General features: G+C 33.9%; 1 protein-coding gene across 6 annotated transcripts in view; it reads right to left on the bottom strand.

Annotated features, from left to right (window-relative positions):
• Positions 1–14,882, bottom strand: part of Grik2 (glutamate ionotropic receptor kainate type subunit 2) — a 588,331-nt gene that overhangs the window by 237,801 nt on the left and 335,648 nt on the right. For all 6 annotated transcript variants that reach the window (XM_026787407.1, XM_005363515.2, XM_005363512.2 and 3 more), the window contains exon 9: positions 12,424–12,531. In XM_026787407.1, coding sequence (XP_026643208.1) covers positions 12,424–12,531 — 108 coding nt within the window. The remainder of the gene's footprint in view (positions 1–12,423; positions 12,532–14,882) is intronic.

Raw genomic sequence — 14,882 nt, 5'->3', positions numbered from 1 at the left:
GCCACTCCAATTACTACATGTTAGATTTTCTAGTGTACAATAATATATTTCAGATGGACAGATATTCTTTAAATTTTCAAACACCTACAGAATGTGGCATTTTTTGAGAAATTAAGACTTTTCTCAGAAATGAGATATATTTGGTCTTGGCAGCACCAATATACTTCAATAAGAAGATGGGCATCCAAGAGGCTTCTTATAGAGTATGTTAGCCATTTGGGCAAGAAACTGCTGTTACCTGGACTGCCTGAAGTTATGCTATATGAACTAGACATGCAGGACCCACAGAGAAGTGACTGCTGAACTTGCCTAAAGGTAAGACTGTTCTTCAGGGTTCCTACTTCATGTAAGGGTCTGCCAGACATTCTTTAGGACAGAGAAGAAAGTGACTGATAAAATGACAATATATTTGGAACTGTCTTTGAAATTTCCCATTGCATGGAAAACTCTGCTGTTTACTATGGAACTGTAGGCTGAAAATGGATGCCCCAAAGTTACAGAAGAACTTTGGCTGGCTGTCCAGTTAGTGAGAAGTGTCAGTCAATTATAGGGTTTTGTAAGTTGCTTACAATGTACTTCCTATTTACTTAGGTAATATAATATCCTTCCGAAGTCTTTGAAGAAATTCATAAATAGGTAGTTACAGTTTTCCTTAGTTATTATAAAAGATAGATTAGACATAAAACTTTAGACTCACAATGATAGGAGAGATGATAAAGTATTTTCTTTAACTTTCCAAATATAAATGGACTAAATATTATAACTATAATTCTTGCTTAATAACTGTGTTGATGTATGTAATCTTGCTTTGTTAAAGTGAAAATCTTCCTTTTTATTTATACAGATAAGGGAAATTATGTGGGATTGCCCTCTGTATTCTGTGAATACCATTGGTTAATAAGGAACCTGTGTTGGGCCTCTTGCAGCACAGAATAGGGCAAGGTGGGAATTCCAAGCAGGTAGAGGAGGAGAGAATAGGCAAAGTCAAGGAGAAGCCATGTAGCTATCACAGGATACAGACACCAGATACTGAACAGAATTTTGCTGGTAAGCCACAACCATGTGGTGATACACAGATTAATAGAAATTGGTTAAGTTAAGATATAAGAGCTAGTCAATTAGAAGCATGAGCTAATAAGCCAAGCAGTGTTATAATAATACAGTTTCTGTGGAATTATTTTGGGTCTGGGTGGCCGATAAACAAACAACCCCAACAACAATGAAGAAGGTTAAAATTTGACCATTTACTATTTCACATAAATATACTCATAACTGAGCTTGGTAGTATAGATTGGTAATATTAGCTATGTGTAGTCTAATAAGACCAGAATCAAAAGGCTTTCCTGTGTTCATTTCTATTTATATATTATTTTGTTCAAGATTTATCTTATTATCTTTACCATATACTTTCTACTTCCCTAAGCTACCTTTGGTAACTCTTTTATTTCTTTAACAATATTTTTGGAGATTTTCTACATGAGTAATGTATCCATATCATTTCCATTTCTGCCACTGTCTTGTGACTTCCCCCACCCCAAACTCTCTCTCAAATTCATGACTTCTATTTTTTAATTGTTACTGTTACATGCACATGTGCAAACATGCACACACACAATTTACCTATTTGATAGATATCTCAAAGTGTATAATTGTTCTGGGTAAATATTTTATCTGTAATTTAAATTCTCAGAAATCTTTAAATTTTTAATACAATTTTCAGTAATTATATTTTCTTTAGTGTCTGTCTTGTTTGTCTTTGTACATAAATTGGTGTTTATAATTATTTTAAATTGTTTTTACAATAAGTAAACTAATTATTTTATGTGTTGACAGTTTTCTTAGAATAATGCCCCTTTGTTTAATCACTCACATAATATGTTATTTCCAAAAACTATTTTTGGTTCTTCTTATCAGCAATAGGAGTGTTTTTGTTAAAATTGTATGCCATTTCTGTTTTAAGCAGAATTACTGGTCATATCTTTTAGTAATCAGATACCTGGCAAGAATATCAGAAACATCCTTGAATATAAAATGATTAATCTAAACTAGGTCTGGAAATATTAGTTGCAAAACTTATTTAAACACAAATAACATTTTCAATTAAACTACCCACCTAAAATGACAAAATGAAATTCTATCAAAATTTTCATTACATCAATAAATTGAACCTTTCTAGCAGAAAATTGGATATTTACAGGTTTTAAATTATCACCATTGTTTCTATTATGATACTACTGAGTTGGAGTGTAAGGGTCTGATAGAACACTTGCTTAGCACACAGCCTGTCTTTGACCCTAGTATCAAACATCAGTACTCATGTACATGTGTGCTAGAGCACAAATACAAATACACATAATAATAAAACTTTCATATTTATTATACATATAGCTTGACATAGTATGAGACAAATGTGTCAGTCTTGAAGAACATTATAGCAACAGCTCTCAAAGGAAGGCCTGATGATGTAATGAGGAACTATTTCAGGTGTTCTGTTTGGGTCATTGCATAATGTGAAATCTCTGTCATAAAATAATTTGTAAGAAAACATTTTTCTCAGTAATGTATGCTGTCCAACCACATGATGCATAAGTTTAGTTTGTCTTGTATATATTAATTATTCCTCTTTAGGGAAAGGGAATATTTTATTGTACTTCTGACAGAAGTGAGAAGTAAAAAGCTGGATGATAGGTTTACACAGTGTGCTGACATAATTAAAAGATAGCTATTCTTATGATTTTATTGAATACAAATTGGTGAAGTGCCTACTACTCTACAGCTCAATTTTTTCTGAAAAATTTGAAACCCAAGGTTTCTCAAGTCCACACAGCACATGAAAATGGATATAAGGAATTTTTTTCAGAACAGTAGGTTTCTTATTAAGTGCTGGTGGGAATTTAAAGATTTTCTTTAGCTTCCTGTTATACTTCTTGATCCTTAAATATTAAAAGTAATAATAGAGTTACTTGAAAATTTTTCAATGATCATTGATATCAACATTTGATAGTTTTGTATCCATTTGAGTATGAGTTATGATGAAAATAATATCTAACACTCGATTTCACAAAGAAAGACAAGTAATTTCATCCAAAACCTGTGCTTACTACCACTGACTACTTAGCATAAAAGCATATAGGCTACATTCACATATGTTAATTGCCATGTAAACACAATGCAAAGAAAAACCCTGAATTTATCATTTGAGAACTATAGTACCACTTTGAGAACAGAAATTCAATAAATGAAAAATTTGCTAGTAAAAAAAGAGCTAGTAATAAAAACATTTATTTTTTGCATTTAGGATTTTTGATTTTGTCTACAACAAATGTAACCAAATGTTTAATTACAATTTAAGGGTTTGGTGTTTCATTTACAATTGTAAGTGAAATTTGAATTGATGAATTAAATGGTCACAAATAGTGTTACTTTCCAAGGATATATGCCCTTCAGATTAGGTTGGACTTGACATCTCTTGCCTAATACTTTAAATACATAGTTAATTTAGTTAAAATTCATCAAGAAAGAAAATTTCAAATTAAATTTCTTATCTGATGAGACAAATAAGAAATTTAGTGGGTTGGAACAAAAAACTTTGTGTTCACAAATAAAGAAATACTGCTCCCTTCTAAGCAAAAATATCATTTAAAATGATTTTAATAAATACTTTACCAAATTGAAGATTTAAATTTCTAAATAAAACAATAACTATATAAAAGCAACATGGAAATATTCACAGAGTTAAGGCTTGTGATTAATTCTAAATAAGAAATATATTATATGATAATCCTATAATAATGATTATATATAATCAAATACATTGGGCTTAATGCAGCCCAGAATGATAATATAGTTCTGGATAGATTTAAGAGCACTGAACAATATTGCCATTGGCAATTATTTCCTATTAAGAGGCAGTAGAAATCAGATCCTGAGGAATTTAGATTTATTGCTACCATAAGGAATGGGATGCATGAACCAAATACAATGAAGCATGAGAGATAAAAACTTCTGTGTATTATGTATCTAGAATTCTACTAAGGAAATAATTTTCATTTATCTGACTTAGAGATTTAAATGTAGATAAATTTTGAAGACTGTAAATGGTGTAGGAGGTCCTTCTGTCTATGCCTTGTTTCATTGGTTAATAAAGGAACTACTTTAGGCCTATAGCAGAGCCATAGGGGAACAGAGCTAGGTAGAAAAAACTAAACAGAATGCTGTGAGGAAGAAGGGATCTGCTACTGGAGATAGACATGCTAGAACTTTGCTGTTGGCCACAACCTCATGGTGATATACAGATGAATAGAAATGGGTTAAATTAAGATGAAAGGGGCAGCCAAAGAAACTAAAGCTAATTGGCCAAGCAGTGATTTAATTAATACAGTTTCTGTGTGATTATTTCGGTTCTGGGAAGCTGGGACAATGAAGTGGGTCCTCCTCTAATGCTGTAAATTCTTTTCAGACATCTTTTATGTAGGCCATTAATAAGAACTGCATTCTACAGGCCAATGAAAGTTTAGCAGTGAAGATGTCTATTAAAAAATGTCACTTTTCCTTAAAAAAGTAAAGCCTAATAATGTTCTTCATAAACAGATGGAAACTGCAATGATCCTCTGGGGTGATTTGGAAGAAAGTGGCCCCAAAAGGGAGTGAAAATATTAGGAGTGTGGCCTTGTTAAGGGAAGTGTGTCATTTGGGGGCAGGCTTTTACTCAAGTTTCCCTCGGTATGACAGTCACTAAATTTCCCGTTGTCTACTAATGATGTTATAAGAATTTTCAGCTCAAGCACCATGTCAGCATCCAAACTGGCATGTTCCCTGCCCTGATGATAATGAACTGAACCTCTGAAATGCTAAGCCACAAACTCAATTAAATGTATTTCTGCTGTGGGCATGGTATCTTTTTATAGCAATAGAAAACCAAAATTAAGACAGAAGTTGTTACAGGTGCATTGCTGTGATAGACCTGACAATGCTTTTGCTTGGAATAATATGGACTTTGGTGCTTTGGGTTAGGAAAACAGTAGAATTATTTAAGCACTGCTTAATGGACCAACAGGACAATGGAAGACAATGGTGCTGATTATAGTCTGAAATGTCAGGAGTCAGCTCAAGAGGTTTCAGGAAAGGATTTGAGTATCTTGCCTAGATACTCACATATCTTGTGATATTTTGGTGAAGAGAGTGGTGGCCTTTCACACTTGTCTGAATACTCTGGGGCTAAATTGAAGAGTATTGGACTAATTCTTCTGGCAGAAGTAATCTCAAAACAGCCTAGTATAGAATCTGTTGTGTGTCTATTAGTTTTAACTATAATGAGGACTTACAATGAAAAGGAGAAAGCTGTGCAAGGAAAATACTGAGGAGAAAAAGAGCACCAAAAAAAAAAAAAAGAGGAATAGAGCTAAATTCTTTGTTCAAGAAAATAAAGAGATTAAGAAATTAAATAAAGGCTGTGGTGACCTCAGTACAAGACCCCACCCAGCTAAATTTCCAACTTCCCAAAAAATTACAAAGAAATTTAGAGCCAGATATGGTGATACATATCTTTAATCCAAGCACTGTGAAAACAAAGGCTGGGAGATCTCTGAGATTTATGCCAGCCTGGTCTACAGAACAAGTTTCAGTACAACCAAGCCTAGACAGTGAAAGATAGAAAACTTATAAAGATATAATTGAACAAGGGGGGTCATGTTCCAGTCACAGCAAGCAGCAGAACTTAGGAGCTTCAGTGACATGGTTCTGACTTTAGAGTTAAGGATAGAAGAAAGAATTATAGAAAAAAGCATGTGTCAGGAGTGTCCCTGAATGGAGGCCTAGTACAGAGGTCACTGAAGTTGTCAAGTTGAAGCCTTGAAGAATCCATAATGTTGGAATTGACAGAGCTCCATGATACATGCTATAAAGAGCTACTAAGAGGAAATGGAACAAGCCCAAGAGAAAGAATTATATTGCAGTCAAACTTTAGTTTTCCCTGTATATCTCTTTCTGCCCTGCTCTGCCATAGGCTTAAAAACATCCTTCATTAACCAATGGTATTCACAGCATACAAGGGAAATCTCATATCACCTCCTCTTTTCTGTTTAAGTAAAAAAAGGGAGGTTTTAATTTTAACATAGTGAACTTACAGATAAAGAACAGGTTTCAAGCAATAATTACAGTTACAATATTTATATCTACTTTATCTTTTATCATTACTAAGGAAAACTGTAACTATCAATTCTTCATCTCCATCAAAGACTCCAGAAAGATATAATGTTACCTAAGTTAACAAGAAGTGCACTATAAGCAACTTCCAAAACTCTAGAATTGACAGAGACATCTCACTGTCTGGACAGTCAGACAAAGTTCTACTGTACAATTGGGGTATCCATAGTCAGCCTACAGGCCCATAGTATCCAACTGAGCTTTCCAAAAACCAGAACATTTCAAAGACAGTTATGCCTATATTGACATTTTTATCAGTGACTTTCTTCTGTATCCTGCAGAATGTCTAGAAGACTCTTTCATGAAGCAGGAACTCTGGAGGATCATCTCACCTTTAGGCAAGTCCAGCTGTTATTTTTCTGTGAGTCTTGCAGGTGCAGTTCATTAAGTAGTCTAGGCAAGAGCAGTTTCTTGCCTAAATGTCTAACCAAATCCACAAAGAGCCTCTTCAATGCCCTTCTTTTTCTTGAAGTAATTGGTGCTGCCAGGAGCAGATGTGTCTCACTGTCATGAAAATACCTAAGTTCTTAAACATTTTAATTGCTACATTCTATAGTCTTTGAAAGGTTTAAAGAATACCTATGTAACTGAAATATATTTGTATATATCTAAAAAACCTAACTAACATGCTATGAGATCCACTATTATAGATGACTCCCTATTAATCTATATTTCTTAATTATACATTAAATTTTCAAATAGACTACCCAAACACAATACTTTAATCAAGAGCAGAAATGCATGGTAGAACAAAATTGACCTGAAATTTGTATCAATAAGACAACATATCAATAAAACAAGATCCATACCCATGCAAATATCTATAGCATATCCCCCTTTAAATGTAAAGAAACATTTATAAACTATTTGGGAATATGGGTGTAGTCCTCCAAACTTCTTTCTGTTTCTTATTGGGTAAAGTAAGTTTTGGGGGTATTCACAGAGACCTTTTGTGGGTTCTTGGTCCATCACATTTTAATAGCATGGAATTAATCCACAGGTTCTCATCCTCTGTGTAAACAACAGAAGATCCTCTTCATAAAGCAACATATCCTTAGACCCATATTTTGAAATCAAGGTACCTTTAAAATATGTATGCTGGTTTAGCTTAGCAGCCCATACAATAAAATGTCTCTCTGTACTTAGTTCTTTCGCAGTCAAACAAAATTAAAGAAAACATAATCCAAACTCTGTATATTCCATCTTCATGTGGCTTATTTTCTTTCTCTTTGAAGACTTTGTTTTATTTTTTATAAACCATTTATTCCCTGTAATGACTATTACTTCTCTCTCCAAAGCCTATATGCATTTGTCTGACACTGTGGCCTATTTAGGAATCTTTTAGGTCTGAATCTGTCCTATTGTATATCTGTAATGTTTTACTGTCCAGGAGTGCTTCTTAAAATCCTAAGCACTTCTTAAAAACTTAGGCTGTGGCATTACTAGGGTATGTACAATATTTCCTGCTTGCTCAGCACAGTCCAACATAGTGGAAGTTCATTCAGTGCCTCTGCAAGCCATGCACCAGTATGAGGCACACAGCAGGTCAATGTTGACATTAAGCAAATTGTAGTATGTTGTGCACAAACCTCATTTAAATGCTCAGTGTCCTGAAAGAACCAAAGTTCATGCTGGCAGCAGGGCTCAGAAAGCCAGCATTTCAAAATGGCTTGGCTTTTTTTCCTGCTACCACTGAATCAGTAAAACCTCTCTTAAAGGAGTCATGCCTCTGCTTGCTTCTAGCAAACAGAGGCTACCTAAGAAAATGCCACTACCAAACCATGCTTAACTCTGTTTCTTTGTGTTTAGAATTCCAGTTCAAGCTTTCTCAGGTTTAAGTAAATTTTAGTTGGCCACATGGGCACCAATTTGCCGGAGAGAGCTGCTTGTTGGTCCTGGCTGCTGAGCCCTGAAATAATCACACAGAAACTGTATTAATTAAATCACTATTTGGTCCATTGGTGCTAGCTACTTATTGGCTAACTCTTACATATTAATTAAACCCATTTCTAATAATCTGTGCATCACCCTTTGGCTGTGGCTAAAGTTCCAACATCCATCTCTGGCCAGGCTTCACGGCATCTGTCTGACTCCACCTTTCTCCCAGCATTAACTTTAATTTTCCCTGACTAGCTCTTTCTTTCCTTCTCTGTTATAGGCTCAAAACAGTACTTTATTTAACCGATAATATTCACAGCATACAGAAGGGAATCCCACATCATTTTGTGCAAAACAAAATGGTAATCCACAGAAGGGTTTAAATAGAACTAGGACCAGCTTACTTAGGCAAAACCTATCTGGCTGTTGTGGTCTGATGAGTGGAATCTAATGAGAACAGAATTAAGATGATTCTAAGGATTGTACCATAGCTGTACTGTAAAACATGCTTTGGCTTATTTTATCAATGGATGTGGAATATTTTAAGTAAATTTTGAATGCACAATAAAAAATATAAATAATATTTAGATGAAAATAATTTAAATGTTGAGAAGGACTTCTTTTCATTTTCTTAATCTTATGCACAGAATAGAAGGCCCTTCAGAGAGAAATTCACCTTTTTTATTGGCTAACATAGATAAAATTTGTAATGGTACCTAGTGTCCCTGACTTTAGATACTTTCAAAGATGCATACTGGAGATCTTTATTGATCCACTACCAGTCAATTCACCTGCCAATATACATTGGAAGGGTATTTTGATTTTAATTATTATTGAAATAGAAGGTGATCATAACACAATTCCATGTTCAGGACCCTGAGGATATCACACTCCTCTCTCATCTCTATCTTTTATAGGAATCTAATTGTTATTTCTAGATTATCTTCTACATAGCTGTAATTATAAGAAGTATAGTTTTTTTCTATTAATATTCTAAGCAGGCTCATATTTCAGTAGTTATTAAATGATATCAGTTACTTTGTCCATTGTTCTAATAAATAACTGACAATAAAGAATTTAAGGAATCAATGGTTAATGCTAGCTCACAGTTTGAGGTACAGTCCATCTTGTTTGGAAATACTTGTTAATAGGAGCCTGAGACACCTGGTTAAATTGAATCCACTCAGAAAGTGAAGAGATTGGTCATACTTTCAGTCTGCTCTTACTTTTATTTAGTCTAAGACTAAGAACATAGCCTGAGGTACAGTGATGCCTAATTTTTTTTGCCATAAACATTTATTAATAAAGAGGGAGAGAGAGAGAGAGGGAGAGAGAGGGAGAGAGAGGAGGAGAGAGGCAAAGCCCCATGTGTACACCGGGAGAGAAAGTGATGCCTAATTTTATGATGGGTCTTTTAAACTCATCAAACACCATAAGAGGCATTATCAGAGGGTTTTCCCAAAGGTAATTCTAGACCTTGCCAAACTGACAACATTAAACATCAAAACTTTACACTGAGTATCTCATAACATGAAAGACTTTCCGGGTTGGAGATATGGCTAATTTGGGAGGATGGCTGACTAACATGCATAAAGCATCAGGTTTGATCCAAAAAAATAAATAAATTTAGCATGATAATGCATGCTTTTAAGCTCTCAGAAGAGAAAGGCAGGAAGGTCAGAAGTTTAGCATTATTCTCTGCTGTGTAATGGGAGCTGAAGGCCAGTCTACCATACATAAGATCCATCTCAAAAGAAAACAAGAAAATAAAATTAATTGAACTTTAATCTAAAAGTCTTTTTACACCTAAGCAATTCCAATATGATTCTAGAGTCTAATGATTCTTCTGAAACTCAATGCAATATTTTAACTATGTGCTCCCATAAAATAATGAAGGAGCTGAATAGTTGTAACATACAATCATACAAAATAAGCTTTTTACTCTAAAAAAATGTAAAAGGAAACATAGTAAGGAAAAACTGGACTCAATATTTTTTCCATTATTAGAAGGCTAATTCTCAGAACCTCATCTCCTGTGATTCTTCAGTTTTTTTCAGAAATATTCATCTATTGTGTGTGTGCCTTTTTGAGAACTTTGAATCAAATAACATTGAGTAGAATTATCATATTATTAATGTACAAACAAATACTTGTATTTCAAGAGTGCTCACAAGTCACTTTGAAGTGTTATGGCAATATGCATATTTCACAGTTTCACTTTTCTTGCACTGTAGGATTATCACATATAAATGGTGAGCCTGATAGAATACATAGGAACGTTCCTCACTTTTCTTAATTTTGAGTCAAACAGAAGACTGGATCATTGATAATATCAAGAACATCAACATCATCAGAGATCATCCTGGTGATGTAGATAGTTCTATAATGTAATCACATCCCAGAAAGCTGTTAGATAAATGTCTATTATCAAATCCATACTTAGATCCAAGAAATGCTCACACCCTAGAAGCAAGATAGTTCAGAAAACACTGTGTCATGGCTATTTTTATTCCAGATTCTTATACTGCATTCTTCACTTTACATTGTTTTTATCAAGTGGTACAATCTAAACATCTCAGTGGGGTGGAGTAATTGTTCTATCACTCAGGTCATCAACTGGTCAGAATGTATGCACATTTTTTACATGACATATAAGAAATGTGTACTTTATCTCCATCCATTGCCAGATGAAAGTTCTGTGGTGATATGCAAGATATTCATTAGTATGGCTATAGAATCGGGCCATTTCAGGCTCTCTATCCTCAGCTGCCCAATGACCTAGCTGGGGACATCTCTCTGGAACCCTCAGGACTCCTCTAGAGTCAAGACTCTTGCCAACCCTAAAATGGCTCCGTTAATTAAGATATATACTTCTCTGCTCCCATATCCACCCTTATTTTATCCCAACCATCCCATTCCCCCAAGCTCTCCCCATCCTCCCCTTCTCACTCTTCTCTCCCCAACTCCCCTTTCCCCCATCCCACCCCATCCCCCAGTTCCCAAATTTTGCCCAGCAATCTTGTCTACTTCCAATATCCAGGATGATCACTATATGTTTTTCTTATTTAGCTTCTCTAGGATTGCGAATTATAGGCTCAATGTCCTATAATAAGAATAATTGTTATTCTTATTTAAAATCTTATTTTTTTATCTTGCCTGACAACCACAGTTCCCTCTCCCTCCCATCCTCCCACTGCATGTGGCTGACAGTTCTGTGGCTTGGGCAATCTCTGGGATCACTAAGAATAGAATCATGATTTATCACTCGTACATGAAATTGGCCTTTTGGAGCCTATTCCATACAGAGGTACACCTTGTTTAGCCTCAAAATGTATGTTTTTCTTCTCTCCATGGTAACATGAGATATCTTTCAAATATGTTGGTATATGTCAGAGTCGGGAAATCATTATCTTCATTAAACTCTATATGCTGGATAAAATCTTCTTTACTGCCTTTAAGGCAAAACTATTTCATTTAAATAGAAATTTTCTGTACTCTTATCAAAATATCTGATTATCTCAACTCTTCAATGAACTATAAGAAAAATTGTAAATTGATACATCAGAAATACTAAAACACTAACATATTTTTACAATAAGCCTCTGAACCCTAGACACAGAATCAAATAATTTGAGACAATGTTACGTTTTCCACCATATATCCACATAATTCACCTTTTGTATACTAATTTAGATGCTTCACTCTAAAATGATGCAGTATGAAAAAGTTTTTTTTTTCTTAAAAATCATTTTAGGAACATATTACAAGAACGAAACAATTAGAAGTGATTCCTAGCAGCAAACTGGCCTTAACAGTCATCTGTAACTCCAGCTTCTGAACCTCATAGATGCCAAGCTTGATTGTGATACACATACAATGATGCAGGGGATAATACTCACACATATGAAAATAAAATAAATATAATTTTTAAAAACGTGCTCAGCCTAGATATAGTAGGGAGAGCCTTAGACCTTCCATAGCAATGTGCCTTACTCTGCCTGAGAATTGGATCGGGGTGAAGTGGTAGGGCATATCAAGGGAATGGAAGGACGGGAGGGTGGGAGAACTTGGATTGGTATGTATAATGAAAAAAGTTAGTTATTTAAAAATCAATCAATAAATAAAACAAAAATAATCAAACAAAAAAGATTATAAAAATGCTTTAGTTTGAAATATTAGTTGTCAATAATTGTACTTAATATAATATATTAGAGAACTACATAGAAATTATTCAATAAAAAATAAAAAAAAATGAAATGTTACTTTAACAAAAATGTTTTCCTTTTTTCGGTATCATATTTCATTTAATGATTAAATATTCAAAGTGAAGGATTCAGGTACCTTCTCCAATCCTTCCTCCTTGAGACTGATCACATCCAAATCAAAATCTGTCCGTAAACCGTTGGTTTTATTGAAAGTTATTCTGCCTGTGAGGCCTTCCCAGTGAGCCTGAAAAAGAAATGCCTACAATTAGCAAGCAAGAGATAGAAGGAAAGATGGAGTCGTGCTATCACTGGTAACCCAAGATGCTTTATATTATCAAGGAAGACACAGAAGACAAGAGTATCCTCATGGTCACTGGCATCTTTAGCTGCTTTGTAATGGCATTTTGTGTTCACTAGTGGACCAAGATGCTTTACATCTCATGAAATGAAAGATTTTCTCCTCAGCCACTTCCTAACTTCTGTACAAAATATAAATGTTCATCTTATATTATCAATGTCTATGGGTATAAGCTTTTTCCTTAGATTTATTTAATGATTTTGTTTTATATATTGAAGTACACTTAGCAAAGAAAAATTAGCAAGGTATGTTATATGAGATGAGATACTGAACGTATTACTTAGTATAATTTAGACAATATAATGAGACTAACTCCCTAAATACATATCACCAAGAAATGCATGACTCTGGTCAAAACTGAATCCAGAAAAGTCTTTCTTCAGTTAACAAACAGAAAAGTCTTTCTTCAGTTAACTAACAGAAAAGTATTTCTTCAGTTAACAAACTTACCTTATCATAATCAATGCTACCTTTCTCTGAAGAAGACAGGGGAAAACGTATCACAATTATTATATATAAGACTATAATGTCTATAAATGATGTACCCAGTGGAAACTAGGGTAGGAATATAATCCTTCCAATGTAAGCAAATAAATGGATTTTATTTTAAATAAAAAAATATTTCCTATATTGTCTGTTATTTAGCAACAATTATATGTTTTCTACTATATAACATCTGGAAAAAACTTAGAAAAATAATTACCTGAAAATTCCAAATGATGCAGTGTAAGCATGCAATATTATAATTTTAATTATACACTAAGAGCCAAAAGATATGGTTGTTGGAAGGTTATGATTAATGATTTAATAGTGAATGTAAGTGGATAATGTCACTGCATCATTTTTTAGTTGCCATGCTCATTTCTCAGACACTAGTGCTAGTGTACATGTATTTCAGCTAATAAATCCTAAATGAAACAGAAAACACAGCAATTATCTGTCTTAGATTAAAATGTGTCTTCAGTAGAAAAATGCTTATTTCCCCCCACTTCTTCAGAAGAAAAATATAATCAAGTGCCCAAAAGAATTTCTAATAATGTAACAACAGACAAAAGGATCAAAATGAACCAGAATATATGTAGAGAATAGCAACATGGAACTAGGTAAAGAACAGTGAAAATATAACAGGCAAAAACAGGCAAGTAATAAAAATTCTGTAACATACTCAATTTTAAGCTTCCTAGCAACCAAAGCAGAAAAGAAAAGATGATAAAATTGTAATATGCAGCATTCATATGTGGAGGCATTCCAGCTAGTTGGGATAAACAGTGCTTCCTGTTACTGAAACCTGAGAGAAATTTCTCCTGTTGGTCGTCTTATAGGAATAGTATGATTTAGTGGACAAGGATCTCAATTACACCCTACAATAAATACAGTGGGGGATGTCATATAGCTGTTTCTTTCAGGGCCAGTCGACATGTATCACAGTCATAATGCTCAAATGCTGAGTTCAGAAAAATCGATTCTTTAACCACTGAGACCTGTGATCTATGAGTAGAGCTTTGGGAGTGGAGAGTATTTTAAACCAGAAGTGACTGTAGAATGTGAAGCAACTAATAAACACCACGTTCTTCAGGGAAAATCAGGACTCCTAGTTGAATTCAACAAAAAGTGGACAATGGAAATGCATCAAAATTGTTTACCAGTATAATGCAGATCCTATTCCTGATCTTATTTGTACTTTCATTCCATGATGAATAATTCATTATAAAATAAACTGATTGTTAATTTTAGGACAATGATAAAAATCTTAAGTATACCAATGACTGAGATTGTTTTTATAGCTAATAGGAAGTCCGTTTAAACTTTCACAGAAGAGGAATATGCTAACCAACAAAGGACTTTCCTTCATAGAAAGAAGAGAAAAATACAAAAGAAAAAAAAAAGGTTTGTATGTACGTGTATGTAAATGAAGAATTTTCCACTTGTTTTTTCCTGTTTCAGGCTTGATCAAAATCCAAAAGGAAACAATACATAGTCATAAACACCACTCAATTACCCAGTGTGAGGGAAGTTTTGCACTTTGTGAATCCATATATTATTATTGTTTTGTGTTTCAAAGTGATAGGGATTGAACTTGGGCATTATATGCTCAGCAAGCAGTCTACCTTTGAACTATAATCCTATCATTGATGTATTCATTTTTAACATGACTAGTTAATATTAATAAAATAATTGTACACTTTGTTTCACATAGTTGCATAGATGAAAATAGCTATGCCTCATATATTATTTTA

This window comes from Microtus ochrogaster, linkage group LG9 (assembly GCF_000317375.1).
Source record: "Microtus ochrogaster isolate Prairie Vole_2 linkage group LG9, MicOch1.0, whole genome shotgun sequence".
Classification (NCBI taxonomy): domain Eukaryota; kingdom Metazoa; phylum Chordata; class Mammalia; order Rodentia; family Cricetidae; genus Microtus; species Microtus ochrogaster.
This window is presented reverse-complemented; position numbering and strand designations above follow the sequence as displayed.